General features: G+C 36.0%; 1 protein-coding gene across 2 annotated transcripts; it reads right to left on the bottom strand.

Annotated features, from left to right (window-relative positions):
• Positions 1-6555: 6555 nt before the first annotated feature.
• Positions 6556-18875, bottom strand: parp6b (poly (ADP-ribose) polymerase family, member 6b). Of its 2 annotated transcripts, XM_065291999.2 has the most exons (24): positions 18615-18875; positions 18455-18488; positions 17978-18157; positions 17623-17700; positions 16714-16808; positions 16165-16225; positions 15983-16073; positions 15320-15386; positions 14969-15118; positions 14724-14862; positions 14513-14644; positions 13760-13855; positions 13568-13660; positions 13363-13488; positions 12765-12830; positions 12625-12692; positions 12341-12389; positions 11172-11284; positions 10487-10559; positions 10302-10371; positions 8020-8099; positions 7812-7875; positions 7617-7701; positions 6556-7511 (listed from the first exon to the last, which is right to left on the bottom strand). In XM_065291999.2, exons 3-24 carry the CDS (start codon positions 18020-18022, stop codon positions 7415-7417), a joined length of 1938 nt encoding a protein of 645 aa, XP_065148071.1. In that variant the 5' UTR covers positions 18023-18157; positions 18455-18488; positions 18615-18875; the 3' UTR covers positions 6556-7414. The 2 variants fall into 2 exon arrangements, with proteins under 2 accessions (XP_065148071.1, XP_065148072.1); XM_065292000.2 differs by lacking the exon at positions 18455-18488.
• Between the last annotated feature and the right edge of the window lie 961 nt (positions 18876-19836).

A 19836-nucleotide genomic window follows, 5' to 3' on the forward strand; every position in this document is an offset into this window, starting at 1 on the left:
AGGGGAGCATCCAACATTCTGGAGACCTGGTTGACAGAAAGCAGAGCAAGCTGTTTGTCCTATGATATGAAACATGAATGCTATTAGAAGCGCAATTCAAACATCCCATTAAAGTCACTTTGAAGTCAGGTCTGTTTTTCAGAATATATATTTTTTCAGAATCATGTTTATTTCTTAATGATATTTATACAATGTCAAAAAAGGTCCCTAGTTGTCACTGAGGTGGTACCCTATAAAGTTACAAATTTTCACTGAATAAAGTTCATATTAGTAGCTCAAATGTACATACTGGTTTAATATCTGCTTGGTTCCAGACAGGCTAGCTATTGCGGCATTAGTTTATTACCCAGACGAGTTATGTAAATGCTTTGTTCCGTACAGGCTAACTATTGCGAGATAATTGCAATTACTAGACAAATTATTTGAATGCTTTGTTAAAGAGAAAAGTCTTAAGTTTAGATTTAAAGTATCTCTGACAGGTCACGAGTGAAACTCGAAATAGAGAGCGCTTTGGCATGGGAGTTAGGTGCTTTAACAAGGAAGCTCTTGAGGTCTGGGAGAGAGGCTTACATACTGCACAGCTCTCAGTGATCTCTGTACATGTTACTGTGCATTCAGACCGCCACCGGCGAGAGCGTCAATAAAAGCTCTGGCTGCCCTGACAACGACGCTAAAGAAAAGTTGTACTGGACGCTCTGACGCTCGAATGCATTCTCTGAACTCCTCTCAGGCGGAGGTTTCCGCCTTCCGATTGGTTGCCGGTGAACATTTTCGCCTTCCGATTGGTTGCCGCCGAACCGCGTCATATCTCATTACCATAAAGTTGAGCTGATTTCAACTCTCCTCGCCGGAGCTCGCCGCCGGCTCTCATTAAAAATGAATGACTTCCGGCCACTTTGAGGCTCTCGCCGGTGGCGGTCTGAATGCACAGTTAGTCTCAGACGTCCCGCCTACGGATGCAGATGGAACACATTTCTGGAAACACTTCAGCGGATTTTAAAGGCGGGGTGCATGATTTTTCGAGTCGAGTCGAGTACCAAAACACACTTGTAGCCAATCATCAGTAAGGGGCGTGTCTACCAAACAACATTGTTGCCTGGGTTACGTATGTGTGGGGCGGGTCTATCAAAAGAAGGTCCAGATTTGATTGGGGTAGGGGCGTGTTTGTTTAGGTGATTTCAAATATCAACATCATTCACCCCTCCTTTAAAGTCGTTCTCTGATTGGTTAAATAATAAACGATTTCTGAGAGATGTGTGTGTTGCTATCTTTAATGTCTTCCCGGAAACAACACAAAGCCGTATTATCGAAGAAGAAAGTTTTTATATTTACATCAGTGGCGCTTCATCAAGAGCAATAAACGCTGCATGTTTAAAAGTGTGCAATGTATTTTAACGTGTTTGCTATTGTTGTTATACATTTTAGAGACATTCGTAAATAACGCTTGCATACTGGTTTGTTATCATAGCGGCATCTCCAAGCTTCTAAATATGATGCAGCACAAAGAGAAACGTGATTGGTTGCTTTACATGTCAGTCATATGGCTTCTTGGGCAGTCCTTGGCCATTCAATGCTACCGTGGTTCCCAAACCTTAAGCTATGCAAGACTAAACTACCAGTGTTCTCAAAAACATAAACAAAATTCAAATTTTTAAGATATAAGCATTCAAAAGTCACATTGTTTAACTTCTACCAGTATGGAAAAATAATTTTTATGTCATCATTCTGCACTTCAGCTTCTTATTAGATTCCAGGATGTGAGGTAAACTAAACGCTACTGGCTGTTTTGAAAGGAGCAGGAGCCAGTATGTTCCGCCCTAACTTCCTGTTTCAGTCGATTTTACACTGACGCAACAAACAAAGCTGCGCATTTCAAGTCACTTTTCAAGATAAAGTGTGTTAAAGGATTAGTCAATTTTTAAAAAAAAATCCAGATCATTTACTCACCTCCATGTCATCGAAAATGTTGATGTCTTTCTTTGTTCAGTTGAGAAGAAATTATGTTTTTTGAGGAAAACATTCCAGGATTTTTCTCATTTTACTGTCAAGTGTTGGGGTCCATTAAAATGAAAAAAATCCTGGAATGTTTTTCTCAAAAAACATAATTTCTTCTTGACTGAACAAAGAAAGACATCAACATTTTGGATGACATGGTGGTGAGTAAATTATCTGGATTTTTTTAAGAAAATGGACTAATCCTTTAATTCGTCGCTAGCGTCAACTGGGTGTTCCTCATACATCTTGAAAAGTGAAGCTGCTGGCTCTTTGATTGCCCCCTGGTTACTGGATGCAGTACAAGTCATAAATCCCGCCCTCTCCATGCAAAGGAATAAATTACACTTCCAATAAAATTTTCAGAAAGATGGTTCCCTGTCTTCTGTTAGTCAGGCAAACAGGTTTTACTGGCTACGTATATAATAAAGTGAGGTGGTGATGCGGTGTTGGGCCTTTGGGATGATCCCAACACCCAAAGTTTTAACAAAAGCGCACTGTTCAAAACTAACGGCTCACTGATCTATATTAAACTGGGATGAAGAAAATAATTCGAAAAATGACACACTTCAGCTTTAAATATGTTATGTAACTGGGGAAATGGCTGTGTTATATGCTGGTCCTTTAAGTACATTTCCAGCCAGACGGTCTTATTTTAGAACGCTCCCAGAACAGATAAAAGTGAACATGTTGACAATTACTGTTTTAATTACTTTATCAATCTCCACAGACGACACACACTGGCAGCCGTTATCTGCCCGACAACAGAAACCCAGCCGCAGGGCTTCTCCGCCGGATTTCTTTGGAAGTCTTACTAATTTAATTAAAGGGAAATTAGGTCTCAAAGAGGCTCTGCAGATTGCAACACCCACAGGGAAATGAAGTCAGAATTGAGTTGGTTTAATGGTGCGAGCCAACTGAGTTCAGCTTTAGCTAGAACTTTGGTTAAGGATGCAATCTCCCTTATAGAGCTCCATAACTCAAAGAGAAGAGAGGAATTTTTAGGGTATATTGTGGGCGATAGGCAGTCAAGTGCATTTCAAAAACATACTGTAACAGCACATTTCTCTTTCACTGTAGCGAGAAATATGCAAGGTTGAAAACTTGCCGGGTGATTTTCTTGCTGATGAAATATTGGAAAACTTCTCCTTCATGCCTCACTTCCATTTTGGAACAGTTCTCCCTTACGGCGGCTGAGTCCATGTGGTCTTTGAACACATTTTGCTGATAGTGTCAGATTCACCGGAGGCACGTTTTATTGAAGCGAGTTTGGCCGTGATCTGCACTTGAATAATGTTCGTCAGGGTCAAAGCAATGAAATGTTTTCAAGAAAGATAACCACGCTCAGTAAATTATATCTGGTGTAATACACCACCAGTACTGTATACAATACAACTAACAGAGGACTTAAAAAGAATAAAAAATACAATTGATTTGGTTTGGTTGTAAAAAAAAAACATGGCAATGCATTAGTATTACATAGAAGCTGAAGGAATAAGGAACAAGATAACAAACATGAAAACATTGCGTAGATGTTAACATGTAATGTATAGATCTGATTTCAATTTTAATATAGTTGCTGAAAAGTAAAACTGAGCTTTGATCAATATTTCAAATGTTTTAAGGGACACTCCACTTTTTTGAAAATAGGCTAATTTTCCAGCTCCCCTAGAGTTAGACAACTGATTTTTACCGTTTTGGAATCCATTTTAGCCGCTCTGGCGGTACCATTGTTAGCATAGCTTAGCAAAATCCATTGAATCTGATTAATTCAATTCAATTCAATTCAATTCAATTTTATTTATATAGCGCTTTTCACAAAAGTCAATTGTTTCAAAGCAGCTTTACATAAGAAGCAGTGAAAAGCACAGAAAACGACAGATAGCACAACAAAATACATGAAAGCATGAGCAGTTAAATTTGCTGCGGCTATGACTCAATATTATAATTGCACGTATTACTAAAGCAACGTATAGAAGAGGAAGCTAGGTAAAGCCCAAAAAGGCTGCCTCCCCGGGGTGAAAAACCCCCTAGGAGAAAAAAACCCCCCGTACAATTAGACCATTAGCATCGCACTCAAAAATAACCAAAAAGTTTTGATATTTTTCCTATTTAAAACTTGACTCTTCTCTAGTTACATTGTGTACTAAAACTGACAAAAAATGTGAATTTGTGATTTTCTAGACGTTTTTATCTACATACACCGCGGGTCTCCTTACATATGGAGGACCACAAGAGTCATGCAAAATGTAATAAAAAACTTCAATATTTAATAACTACCTGGACAATAAAAATAGCAATTAATAGATTTGTTTAAAAATTCATTAACTAATCTATAAATAAATAGACAAAGTTACAAAAAAAATCATTATGTAACATTTTATTAGGTAATAAAAAGTGAGATTATAAGAATAACGTAAAAATGAAATATTAATCCATTAATAAATAGTTCTAAGTAATATAACAATTTACAAAAACAACATAAAACACGAAATAAGTTCATCATTTTAAATTGCATTTATAAATTCTTAATTAAATAATGGAATTTCAAAATGTATTTCAAAAAGCGATTTAAAAAGAGAAATAAATAACTGGATTTATAGTTTTACGTGACTCTTTGGGTCCTTGCAAATGGTCAAATGAGAAATGCAAATAAGCTATGGCCAGGTAGATGTAACAAGCTCGCTGATTGGCTTTGATTGTACAGCGAAAAGAATAAGGAGAACCATCGGGAAATGAAAACAGAAATGTTAAACGGAAATGCCCTTTTAAATGCCTAATTTAAACCTGTATTTGTAGTTCAATTTATAAATCCAGTTATTTATTTCTCTTTTTAAATCGCTTTCTGAAATACCTTTTGAAATTCCATTATTAAATTAAGATTTAAATCTTAATTTAATCTAATTAAGTGTTTTATGTTGTTTTTGTAAATTGTTATATTACTTTGAACTATTTATTAATGGATTAATATTTCATTTCGTTATTTTTATAATCTCACTTTTTATTGCCTAATAAAATGTTACCTAATGATTATTTTTGTAACTTTGTCTATGTATTTATAGATTAATTTATGGATTTTTAAACAAATCTATTAATTGCTATTTTTATTGTCCAGATAGTTATTAAATATTGAAGTTCTTTATTAGATTTTGCATGACTCTTGTGGTCCTAAAGCAGTGGACTGAGCCATTGGAAGTAATTTACAACCTCACTGCTTGATGCACTAAAATCTACACACCAACAAAATGTACTTATTTCTATGTGATCAAGTATTGATATAGTTAAAACAATGTAACAAAACAAACAAACAAAGTATGAATCCCTCCCAAAAAATAAGCAAAAACATGTTAAAACCTGACAGGAGCAGTGAGGGGTTTCAGAAGATGTAGGGATCATGTGGATGAAGTGCACTGTTATGAATTGTTAGGCTTATGTGTTTCTGCGCCAGATGAGAACAAGCCTGGAAGCTAATCGAGAAGTCAAAATGTCCTCTGGGATTTGGTCGCAATGCAACACGCCACATTAATTTTTTTCAAGGGTTGTGACAGATAACAAAATGATAGCAGACACAAAAACACATTTTTTACATCACTTCTACAGAGCTATTGACATTATATAGTGTAGCCCCATGCATATACCTTTACCCCTTAATATAAAAATACACTTTAACAAATCGTTTTCTGCACTTAATTTTTTAATGGCTTTTTTTACAGTTTTTTCTTTTATCGACAGTATTTCTAATTTCAGTTTTAACTGTTGTGACATGGTCAGTTTAGTCTAAATGATGATGCTCTATTGGGTTGAGATCTGGTGACTGTGGGGGTCATTTTAGTACAGTGAACTCATTGTCATATTCAAGATACCAATTTGAAAAGATTTGAGCTTTGTGACATGGTGCATTACCCTGATGGAAGTAGCCATCAGAGGATGGGTACATGGTGGTCATAAAGGGATTGACATGGTCAGAAACAATGCTCAGGTAGGCCATGGCATTTAAACGATGCCCAATTGGCACTAAGGGGCCTAAAGTGTGACAAGAAAACATCCCCCACACCACCACCAGCCTGCACAGTGGTAACAAAGCATGATGGATCCATGTTCTCATTTTGTTTATCCCAAATTCTGACTTTACCATCTGAATGTCTCAACAGAAATCGAGACTCATCAGACCAGGCAACATTTTTCCAGTCTTCAACTGACCAATTTTGGGGAGCTTGTGCAAATTGTAGCCTCTTTTTCCTATTTGTAGTGGAGATGAGTGGTACCCAGTGGGGTCTTCTGCTGTTGTAGGCCATCCGCCTCAAGGTTGTGTGTGTTGTGGCTTCACAAATGCGTTGCTGCATACCTCGGTTATGTGATTATATCAGTCAAAGTTTCTCTTCTATCAGCTGGAATCAGTCGGCCCATTCTCCTCTGACCTCTAGTATCAATATATATATATATAAGTAGTATATATATTTGCTATACCATTACTATCATTATCTGCACATCCGATTCTAACAAAAACACACACAGCCATTCCTTATCTTCATAGAAATACATCAGTCACATGCTGTACATTTATTGAAAAAAGTGCCAACATACAAATGTGAGCGTTATAAAACCCGCAAGCCCCCTTTCAAAGGACAACAAATCTTAGTTTTACATCTCCTTCAGATTTACATCACATATATTGGATTTGATTTGCAGACAGAATCAAAAGTCTACACTTTTCTAGGCCTGGCCAGTAACATAATTTTTGTCATTTATTGTCAATCTCCACAGCTGTTGGGTCTCTTATAGAGCGCACAGATCACTATGCCATCTTTTACCAGTCTATTTCTATAACATTTCATGTGACAAGGGTTAAATCCATAACAGATGGCATTATGGTAAGCCAATTTAACTTTTAAATCATTCTCAGAATATGAATCAACAATTCAATTTTCACTAGTTAAAATGATAACCGACTTGCAGTTACATCACAACAATCTCATTAATAAATCAGATTCATAACTTTTGTATGTGTTCTATTCTGTATTATTTTAGTATACACACAATAGCTTGAAATTGTCCAGAACTGTAGATGTAAACATTAAGTAAGACATTATTAAGTAAGACATATGATTTATTTTCCTTGTCATTTTGATGTTTTGCTTGGGAAATAGAGCCCCCATGTGGCTGTAATGAGAATGATCATTTTAAAATTCCATAAATTAAGGCTAACATCTCACTTTTCATAACATACAATTAACAAAAAGCAGCAAACAGGAGATAAATAGAGACTAAATTAGAAATAACTTAATAAAATGCTTATCAAAAAGTTACAAAATGGTTCTTCCTTCTTTTCTTGTAAGACATCTAGTTTGAGGTAATTCCTTCTTCTGTTCAGTTCTGATGTTCATAAGTTTTTCAAATCGTCACAGTGGTGAAGCAAATCAAGTCAACTTGACTTTCCTCCAATCACACGCAATATCTCTTTCTGTATCCGAACGTCCTGTGTGTTGATATTAGCATCTCCTACCTGTCCGTCCTCATACCTGCGGAAGACAGACAGACAGAAAGCAGGTACAAATACACATTGTGACTCAAATAATATTTGTGAAATTTATAAAGAGATTGAGCTTTGGCAATAAGTAACTCACACAAAAAAGAACCGTGTGCAGACGTGATCAGAAACTGGGCAAACCCAAATATTTCCATGTTTCTGGAGATCTTTGGACGTTATCACTGATAAAAGACAAAACTTTAGTACTAAGCTAGATAAAATAAAGCTAATAAAATCATTTGATTTGCATTGTATAATTAGCATTATTCAATATTTTTTATTTGATTCGTACCTTCACACAAAGCAACACAGTTTAGATTGCGACTCTGAAGAAATCTCGATTGTACGGGTCGGCACTGCAAAAAAACCCCACAAATTTAATAAAGAGCACATAATAAACTTTTTTGTTTTGTTTTAACTAATCATTTTACTGCCCAAATAATGCTTGACTTTGCCTATCTGAATAACCACATCAGTCCAGTATCTGCAGATAGACTTACCGGTAAGACAGTATTGACTCGGTTGTAGTGCTGTACTAATTCCTCTTTAGTAGGCATGTGGTGCTGTCCCTTTCCCATTCCTATAGATAAAATCAATAAGATTAACATTTACATAGTGAATAATTTATAGTAGCAATGCTATAGATTTAACATCCCATTCTACACATACACTACTATACTGTATCATGGAACATTAAAATTTAAAGAGGCTGCTTATGATGTCATAAGTAGCTTTTATTAATCTGCACAATCCAATCACGGCACTGCCATTTAGTGCAGAGAGAAAGAAAGAAAATAATTCACAGCACAATTGAGTTTAAATTTCAACAAACCACCTTCATTGTGATCACTGTTTAACCCTTGTATTGTGTTCGATTTTTGTGACGATTTTGATGGAGCGGGTCAAATTGACCCGCATTGGATTCAATGCAATTCCTTAAATATCACATTATGAAAAACAAGAAGGGATTAGGTATGAACAAAACCATTTTAGTATCAGTCTTTGTCACACATTATAAACACTTAAAATTAAAAAGTAAGATTTAAAAAAATGCATTTAACCACAATTTTTAATATTTTTGTTATTTTGTTTTAACAAATGTTGCACAAAAACTGTTGCAACATTTAACATTTTAAATTTTAATTCAACATGTTTTTTTTTAACATACATATGTTTAAGACATCCTAAATGAACAATTTAATATTGCTGTGAAATGAAATTAAGTTTTTATTTTTCAAAACAGGCTCATCTTTTGTTCTTGAGGCTCATTGTACAAATTCAAGAAATCACTGTTTACATGATGTGCACACATCAAGCATGTGCTTTCTGACCTCTTGCATTTTACACAAATGATGCTTATTTTGGTGTCATGTTTTGTGGGGCACAGCTGGCATCACCTGTATTCACCTCTGGATTTACTGTGGGTCTGAATTCATCTTCTTTACATAGTATTTCATATACATTGAAAATAGAAATGATAGTTCACATTTACTTTTCTGTGTCTGAGGAAGTCTTTATCAGTATTGAAAATAGTGAGGAAAAGCTCACTTTTCCCTTTCCAGGGTAGTAAAACACCAAAATATACGCAATAAATGTATTTAATTTGTGTCTATACAGTTGCCTTGGAACAAACAAATATGGGTCAAATTGACCCGCGAACATCAAAATCGTACCAAAAATCATTATTTGTGCTAAAAAAAACACTTCAAAACACATCAGTGTATCCTAACTTTGCATGCATGTTCATGGCCCTAAATGAGAAAAAGTGACAAAATTTCTGGAAGAAAACTGAAACTTAAGTAGTATTTCATATACACTGTAAACAGAAATTATAGCTCACTTTTACCATCTGTGTCTGTAAAAGTCTTTTTCATTACTCAAAATAGTGAGGAGAAGCATTTTTACCCCCATTTCAGGATAGTAAAACACCAATATAACAACAAACACTAAAAATATATATTTAATTTAGGTCTATGCAGTTGCTTTGGAGCAAAACAAAATGCGGGTCAAATTGACCCGCGAACCTCAAAATCGTTACAAAATTAATTTGGTACACTTCAAAAAATATCAGCATGTCTAAACTTTGCATGCATGTTCATGGCCATAAATGAGAAAAAGTCAGAAAATTTCAAGAATAAAATCACAGGTTAACTGGTTTATCCGACAGCTTAAAAATCAAAACGGGTCAAATTGACCCGGAACATAATATAGCTCATTTGCATTTTAAAGGACACACCCAAAAACGCACATTTTTGCACACACCTACAAAGTGGCAATTTTAACATGCTATAGTAAATTATTTTTATGGTACTTTGAGCATAAACCTCACATATGTGCTCTGGGGACACCAAAGATTTATTTATCATCTTAAAAACGTCTTGTGACATGGCCCCTTTAATTTAATTTTCACTTAAATTGTGTGTAGCTCAATTGAAAAACTATTGTGTACACTCAGAAAAAGTTACAAGATGGTACAAAAGTTGTCAATGGGGCGGTACATTTTCATAAAAGGGGCATATTGGTATCTCAAAAGTACACATTGGTACCTAAAAGGTACATATTTGTACATATAGGACCTTTTTAAAATGAGAGCCGTCAAATGCATGAATCTAAATTTTAAATCCCTTTTCAAAGACTACTAGATTCTTTAAAAAAAGTTGTATGGTAGGAAATGACGTAAAGTGAAAGAAGACACATTATATAATCATAGTACCATGTTCAAAAAAATTATGATAGTGTTGTCTGAATGTAGCACTTTATAAATGATCCCAAAGACTCCTACCTGAGTATCCAAATGAGATGCTGGAGATGGGGCTGAGGTAGATGCCCTTCCCATAGGCCGCACCGTGCAGCTTGTGTCATAGTGAACAGGAAAAAGATGGACTTTTAAGACAGTATGCTAAGCAACAATAGTATATAACACAAATCAGTTTTCATTCAGTACATGAGTCGTTATTGTAGAAGTACCTGCAGTTTGGTGTAGGATGCATTTACAAGTCCATTTCGTAGAATGGAGTGCCAGTTTTCAATATGAGAACCACTGAAGAACAGAGTTTTTAGACATTCATAGAGTATGCGGGGGAAAATGATGGCATGTTTAAGGAATAGTTCACTTAAATATCACCATGGTGAATAAAAAAACTTTTGTCTTTTGTTTGTTTTCTACTGGAGAAACCAACCAAATACATCTGTAATGGTATGAGGATAAGTAGATTGTTAACTTAGCCTTTAAAGGTGCAGTGTGTAAATTTTAGCGGCATCTAGTGGTGAGGTTGTGAATTGCAACCAACGGCTCAGTCCACTGCTCACCTCTTGTTTTTGAAACACATAGAGAAGCTAAGGTAGCCACCACCGGACAAACATGTCATCGTTGGAGACAACTTAGTAAAAAAACTTTGTCTGTTAGGGGCTTCTGTAGAAAAATGGCTGCACAAAATGGCGGCTTCCATGTAAGGGGACCCTCTATGTATGTAGATAAAACGTCTCATTCTAAGGCAATAAACACATAACTGTTCATTATAAAAAGTATTTATACACCCCTGATAATATAGTTTTTTATATTATTTTGCATGTCTGTCAAGAGATCCTTCTAAAAATTACACACTGCACCTTTAAAATTGATTTTAAGGATTGCAAAGGGTGTAAAACTCACTGAAAAGCAAACGTGCTGCCGTGGAGTTTCCTAGCAGTGCGGAATCGAGCTTCTTTTGCAGGAGGACTGCTGAGGAGCAGGAACTGATGGGAGGTGTGCATAAACTTGAGTTGCTGAAAACACAGAACAAAGGCGTACATTTAATGTAGTAAGGCTTAAAGGATTAGTCAATTTTCTTAAAAAAAATCCTGATAATTTACTCACCACCATGTCATCCAAAATGTTGATGTCTTTCTTTGCTCAGTCAAGAAGAAATAAGGTTTTTGAGGAAAACATTCCAGGATTTTTCTCATTTTAATGGACTTTAATGGACCCCAACACTTAACAGTTTTAATGCAGTTTAAAATTGCAGTTTCAAAGGACTCTAAATGATCTCAAACGAGGCATAAGGGTCTTATCTAGTGAAAAAATTGTCATTTTTGGCAAGAAAAATAAATGTGCACTTTTAAACCACAACTTCTTGTCTTCCTCCGACAGTGTGACAAGCCAGCGCGACCTCACGTAATACGTCAAGAGGTCACGGATGACGCATGCGAAACTACGCCCCAGTGTTTACAAGTGTGGAGAAAGAGGACCGCTCCGACGTTGTCGTATGTGGAATGATACTAATTAATGGTTTTGCGTCAGTTTATTGTTTAAAATGGTCTGCAAATGTGCGTTTCATATATGTAACACGTGACCTATTGACGTGATGATGTATTACGTGATGTCGCGCTGGCTCGTCACACAGCCGGAGGAAGACAAGAAGTTGTGGTTTAAAAGTTCATATTTTTTATTTTTCTTGCCAAAATGACAATTGTTTCGCTAGATAAGACCCTTATGCCTCGTTTGAGATCGTTTAAAGTCCTTTGAAACTGCAATTTTAAACTGCATTAAAAGTGTTGGGGTCCATTAAAGTCCACTAAAATGAGAAAAATCTTGGAATGTTTTCCTCAAAAAACATAATTTCTTCTCAACTGAACAAAGAAAGACATCAACATTTTGGATGACATGGTGGTGAGTAAATTATCTGGATTTATTTTTAAGAAAATGGACTAATCCTTTAACTCAACTGGTAAAGCATTGCATTAGGGTTAACACACATACTGATAAAATATAAACCCTGAATGCATGTCACTTTGGATGAAGACGTCCTCCATGAATGTAAATAATAAGATAGCAAACCTTACCCTGCTAGAGGGCAGCTTGACAATGTGAGACCGATTGCTGGATATAATCCTGTAAAGATACCGATGACAAAAATAGATTTAGGGTCAATATTTGCGGCAAAAAACTAACAGAAATATTTATTTATAATATGTTCCTGTAGCTGAACAGGGAAAAGAATAAGACAGAATGCAGTATAAGTAAGGCACTGGGCTAGATTCCCAGGGAGCACATAGCTTGTAATTCACTGTAAGTCATGCTGGATAAAAGTGTCTGCCAAATGCATGAATGTAAATGTTTCACTCACCACTGCAGCAAAGGATGAGCGAGGGAGTCCATTTTATCCATCTGCTTCTTTATTTCGACATAAGGGCCCTAGAAAATAAGGTACACATATTTTATAAGCTGCAGGTATAATGTTAAATCTACTATTTTTGAATTGCTCACTTGTGTTATTTCTCGAATAGAAGTGATGCTGTCCAGTGCTCTCTGTAGACGCTCGTAACTTCTTTTCTTTATGAAAGCAAATGAGGAAAGACGTGACAATGGGAGATAGGTCACAAGTTGTGTACTTACTTATTACAGAATATTAAAGGGTACATATCATGAAAATCTGTCTTTTTCCATATTTAAGTGCTATAATTGGGTTCCCAGTGCTTCTATCAACCTAGAAAATGTGAAAAAGATTAACCATTCTCTGCAAGCATGTGAAAAATAGATGAAATTTGGCTCCCCTTGTGATGTCAGAAGGGGATAATACTGAACCCTTAATCTGCACTATCCATTAAGCGCAGAGATCAGCTCATTTGCATGTTAAAGGACACACCCAAAAATGGAAAATTTTTGCTCACACCTACAAAACGGCAATTTTAATATGTTATAATAAATTATCTATATGGTATTTTGAGCTAAAACTTCATATACATTACGTACTCTGGGACACCAAAGATTTATTTGACATCTTAAAAAAGTCTTGTGAAATGTCCCCTTTAAGTGGCTTTGGATAAAAGTAATGTTAAATGATTTCATGTGATAAAGAAGCTACCTTTGGGTTAAAGGCCAGAGCTTTGGGGTCATGAGGATCAACGACGGAAGGATAAGGGTCAAAGATGATAATTTTACGGGCCGATTCGAGGGCGGCACGACACATCGCCACCAGCAGGTCCACTACCTGTATAAAAACATCTTTGTAAGTCACTTTTCAATGAAGGGTGACTTATAAAGGACATTTTTGATCAAGTGTGTGTTACCTCAGCTCCTGTTGCTACATCTTCTGCAGCATCTGACATCACACCAAGGGTGTTAAAGGAGAACACACACAGCTCCCTTGTACAAACAGCAGGCTAAACACACACACACACATACAAAAAAAAAACGATTGTCATGAAAGTGATATGGATTTACCAATCTGTTTAATTACGATATACAAAGTTTTGTTGTACCTTTAGCATAGACCCATTTTGAAAGACGTGCTGCTCATCGCAGACCACACAATAATCATTTAGGGTAGGGATTCTCTGTTCTGAATATTTCATTACCTGCACGGCAAAGAATGCATGAGAGAGACAAATATTGCAATGACATCATCACTAGCAGTACAATTTTAAAAGCCAAACTGTCAATTTGTATCATTCCAATAGGAAACATCAATATTTAAACGTCTAAAAAATAGATAGTACACCTTAGATAAAGTCTGAAGTAGGGGTGCACCAAATATCGGCCTATGATGCTTGCTATGCTTCTCTATGAATTACGGTGAAATGCCGCTACATCCAAAAGCAAGAGGGCGCTCTTGTGCAGAAACTCAATCTGCGCTGCAGACGAAGAACTATACACACGCACGCAGCTCCAGGAAATGGCTTAAGAATATATTTATATTACTGCAAACCTTTTCAGGTATTTTCATTGATAATAAAGAATATGTGTAATGATTTTGTTTGACAATTGTTGCTTTTAAATGCATGTTATAAACGACTCAAACTAATATTGATTTCAGATCGATAAGGACTTACTGATCAAAAGCCGTAGTATATGAAATAGCTGTGAATAATATTCAGAATAGTTATTGGCCATGTATTATTAGCGTATATCGGTGCACCCCTAGGAAGTTAAACCTTAATTGATTCGAGCTTTTGCATCATTTGCAAAAAGTGTGAGAAAAAACTAAAGTATTAAGGAAGCACTGTGAAGATTACCTGTACGAGGAAACCATATTCTAGGGTTGGAATGCTCTTGCAGTGGATCAGAGCTTGGGAGGAAAAGAAAAGTTGGATGAGCTGCCTGGTGGTGATTTGCACTGTGGATCGTGAGCCAGGGACAGCCACACTCTGGACATGGATATATATATAAGTTATTTTATAATAGTTATATACAGCATGGGATTCCAATGTCAATATTGGCACACACCTGCCCCACTGGGCCGGAAGTGTGCAGATCTCCTTTGGAGCAGGACATGGAGCGGCTCATCAGACGGGTAACTCTCAAATCCTGGCCTGCTGATCTTACCTTCACCTCAGGGCCCTGGATCAGAGGAACACTGGAACACCTGGAGAACAGTGGATAAGTCATATTAATCTACAAACGCAATGTTTTTGTTAAAATTAAATGTGCATACATCTAAAAGTAGTAAGAAACATCTCCTCATAGCTTACTTGGTTATTGGTGAGAAGATACTGAGTCCAGCTCTAAACTTTTTTATGGTTCCTCCAGCCTTGAACCAGCTGTGTCTCTTCCTCTGTTGTGCATTCAGGAATTCATTACTGAGATTCTTCCATTGATTGGATATAAACATGCTGAGAATTCTGGGAAAAGATACAGTGGTATAATTTTTTTTGCTAGGATATACTCTTAAAAATTAAGGTTCCTAAAAGGTTTAAAGTCAGGCTTTATTCTTCCATAAAGAACCACTAAGGTAGCTTCTTTGTATAGGAAATAAGATTTACCGGATATATAAGGATAAAAAGAATAGAAGGAAAAGGAATGGAACATAATAGACCGTTTACCTTTTAAGCTGCACTCCAAGACTAAAGCCATCTTTACAAGTTGGCTGGAAAACCTCCACTGTAGGTTCTGATAGAGGTAAAACATTTCTTCCTGAATATAGTATCGGCATTCATATAGTAAAATTATATTAAAGGTTACATATAACAAAAAATTTACCACAAAAGAAAAATATTTTGAGGAATGTTTGAAACAAAATTGATTATGAATCCCATTCACATAGTATTCTAAAAACAAATGGTGCTATATAGCACCAAAAGTGGTTCTTTGCTCGTAATCATAGAAGAACCGTTTTTAGTGCCATATACCACCAGTGAAGCACCTGTGTAGAACCATAGTGCTATGTAGAACCATATGTGGTGCTATATGGCCCCTATTTGGTTCTACACAGGTGCTTTGCTTCACCGGTGCTATATGGCACTAAAAACGGTTCTTCTATGATTACGAGCAAAGAACCACTTTTGGTGCTATATAGCACCGTTTGTTTTTAGAGTGGTAATTCAATGGGGCTCATGATCGGTTTGGTTTGAAACATTTCTCAAACTATCTTCCTTTGTGGTCATGAGAACAAAGACATTTATACAGGTTTGTAACAACATGAAAGTGAGTAAATGATGAGAGAATTTACATTTTTTGGTGAACTATCTCTTTTATCTATTGCTCACCTGATCCATCCAAATACTGTGAAAGTGAGAAGCGAAGACGTAAAATGATCGGCTCTGTTCTGTTGACCTTCCATGCTGATGCCACCTCCTCCTGCCAAATTTAGATGCATAGCGCTAAATGAGGTAAATGCTTTTACTAGAAAGAGTCAATAAAAAGTGAAATCCACAATCTAAGAACTCACATCCAGGAAGCTGACATTAATGTGTAGGTCGATGTCAACATCGTCAATGGTTTCATATTCCCTAAAAAAAAAAAAAAACAGTATATCCCAGACAGTCAGTTTCAGAAATTACACTGAAGAGAAAACATTAGTTGATCACTGTGCTTTAAATGAGGGCTATTGACCAATCAGCATCAAGGACTTTCTGTTTCATAATAAGCAATAATTACAAGAGCTCAAACTATGTTGAAATGACATGAACCCTTAAATGTAAGCCTGAAAGGGATAGTTCACCCAAAAATGAAAATTCTGTCATCGTTTATTCACTTTCATGTTGTTACAAACATGTATAAATGTTTTTATTCTGATGACCACAAAGGAAGAGATTTTGAAGAATGTTTGTAACCAAACCCATTGACATAGGAAAATAGAATACTATGGAAGTTAATGGGGCTTCTGGAAGTTTATATCTTTCTTTGTGTTCATATTTGGGTGAACTGTTTCATTTAATTCTTAATATAGCATTTAATGCCACCATGGGTCACAAGTAAACTCGGGTTAATGGAGTACCTTACAGAAACGGCACTTTCAGAATAGATGTCTTTCACTGCACCAACATCTTTTTCCAGTTGAGGGTGTCGACTCAGGTCAGTAGCATAATGACCCTGCAAACAAAATCAGATTTTAAAGGAGCATTTCACCCATAGAAACTTTAATCTTTATTGAAAGTGCATCAAATTTGTATTTGAAATGTTATATTTGACCAAGAAAAGGGGTGTTTGTAGTCTCACCCCCTCAACAAAGATATTGGACTTCCTGCTTTCAATGATGCAAAATGATGATTTTTACATCATTGAAAGAAGGAAGTGCAACACTGAAATCTGTATTTCTCCTGTCTCAGCCGCAACTGAGGAAATGATGCACGACCATTCAAAAACATGTCTGGGGTTCTAACTATACAAAGCTTAATGCAAATGGGTCCCTTTAAGAGTTTAAAGCTTTAGCACAAACTATGAGCTTAACCAAGCAAAGGTTCACTCCTGAATCATTTATATTTAAAAAGGGCAGAACCCCCGTTACATGAAAAACTCAATCAATCAAAATGTATTTATAGAGTGCTTTTTTACAATGTAACATTGTTTCAAAGCAGCTTCACATAAAAACAAACTGGAGCCATCTGTCTCTTCTCATAATCCACTGAAAACCCCACAAAGCTTTTCAATCAGCTTTGTTATTTATTATCATCCTATTATAGACATTGTCATGTGTTGATCTGGAATTATATGACTAAATGAACTAAATTAGATAACACATCCATTCACTAAAAGCGGTTTAAGTTGCACATTTTATGGTGTGACTCATGTAACAATTATGCACCTGTTTTATCCAAAGTGGCTTACATTGCATTCAAGCTACACTTCAGCAAATACTTTCTTAAGATTTAAACCCTGACCCTGGTGTTGCAGGCACAATGCTAACCTGCGCTCCGTAGAAGAATTCCTCACCATCGCTGTTCCCATCCGAGTCCTCATCGCTCCAGAATTGCTCAAAGATGCTCTGAAACACAATTAATCATAAATCAACCACAGTGTCTGCTATCTGTACATTTCCTCTCTGTGATATATAATTCATTACACTATCCTGCATTCATTAGACACTGAGAAGTTCTTATCAATCAGTCAGTAATCTACTTAGTGAGGTGACTGTGTCAGTAGGACAGCCTACGTCTTAGTTTATCAGCTTGATATGGATATACTGCCCATTAAGACATTATTTGCAAATCTGGGGTTAACAATAAGCATTTTCATAATGGTTAATAATGTGATTTCCATACCATACTGCTCATAGATACTGCTTTAGTGAGTTCCCCCTTCCACATCCGTCCATTCCAGCCAGGTGTGGTCCGAGAAAATAGGAGGCTTGGTTTGAGGAGGTCAAAATCGACTGAAGAAAACCAATAGGAAGGCGGTGTTCATTTTCAAGGGGCCATTAGCAAAGTCATCTCCATGGCAACCTGTGACACAATGCATGAACGGAAACTCATAATGTCCACTTCAGAGTTCATTTGCATTAGTGCATATTGATTGTGTAGATTTGTGGCACATGTTGATGGATTTCGTATATAAAAAATAATTTAATTTGCTAACCATGTCTGTATGGGTACATTTTATATACATTTGATTTGATAAAATAAATACATACATTTATTTAAAAAATGCATTTAATAAATCTAATCATACACCATATGAGTCAATTTATTTATATTCTTTCTACTATAGATATCATTTGCCATGTTTATTATACTGTACACCTGTTGGTTGTTCTGCTGCCATGTTGCATATTTTCTTATGCATTAGGAAAAGAACAAAGAAATGAATGAAACATCACATGACTAAATAAATAATATAATTAAATCAAATGGCCATATGCAGTATCTAGCTCAGCTCTGTTAAAGAAAAATCCATTCTTACCTGCTGAAGACGAGGGAGAGGCTACAAACCAGGTCTATGTGTCAACACCTCAACAAAGCATCACAAAATACCCACACTAGGAAACCTACACATCAAGCAAGTCAATGAATACAAAGGTTTTTAATTAGAAATGTGTATGTCTATTGTCTAGCCGGCAGTGTTGCATGGCTGGCATCAAGTGTGGCTCTGATGGGTGGCTTTTTTCTTCTCTTCACTGTCTGCTTTCTCCCTGACAACAAACGACAGCTCGGGCATGCTCAGTGAGTATCGTCCGGGTCATGAGACCGGCAGCTGACAGCCAGTGTGTTCAGTAACAGGAGGGGAGGAGGGTTTGAGCACAAAAGACATGGAGAATAAGATCAAATACAAGCTCCTGCCTGCATCTGACCTTATAGTTTCTTCTTTTAACCCTTTAACTGCCAGCTCAACCAAACGGTTGAGCACATTTTGAGTCCCTATATTCTATTGAGAGGAGTACCTAACTTAACTCAACCTGATTGAGCCATCTCTACTATTTGTGTAAGATATGTTTTGCCAAAAAAATCCACTAGATATCAATGTGTCAATCAACAGCACTTGTCACAACACATCTTGTTATGTGGATTTTAGAAAGAAAAAAATCACTTCTGTTATATGAACTGCTCTTGTTGAAATTTTGCAAGGAAACCATATTTTTTTGACATATTACACTGTAAGAGCCCTAACTTTACAAAATTATGTTACTTGATGCCATGAAAAAACTTTTGTATGTTTTGAATAATTTTTCAAAATCATGCTCAACCAAACGGTTGATTTGTCACTTAATGGTAAAAGTAGAAAAGCTAGGGTAATGTTTTCAGATCATCCATTTCTGCAGTCAGAGTGTACTATTTGCTATGAAATATACATTTCTGATCATTCACAGCTATTAATATCACACAGCTATTGTTATTTCTTATTTAATATATTGAGATCATTTCTTAAGTATGTATTTTTGCCACTTCTGGGTATTTTTTTGAAATAACTATAACGAATTCATATAATTAATGTATGGAAATCATAATTACTCATTAATTAATCAATAATTACTTCTTAAATGATGTTTTAAATTGTTTTAAGGATTGTTTGCAACGTTGGCTTACTCTACACAGCATTGCTGGTTTACAAAGAAATGTTAAAGGGGCCATGTCACCAGACTTTTTTAAGATGTCAAATAAATCTTTGGTGTCCCCAGAGCACATAT

Source organism: Paramisgurnus dabryanus, chromosome 23 (assembly GCF_030506205.2).
Source record: "Paramisgurnus dabryanus chromosome 23, PD_genome_1.1, whole genome shotgun sequence".
Lineage (NCBI taxonomy): Eukaryota > Metazoa > Chordata > Actinopteri > Cypriniformes > Cobitidae > Paramisgurnus > Paramisgurnus dabryanus.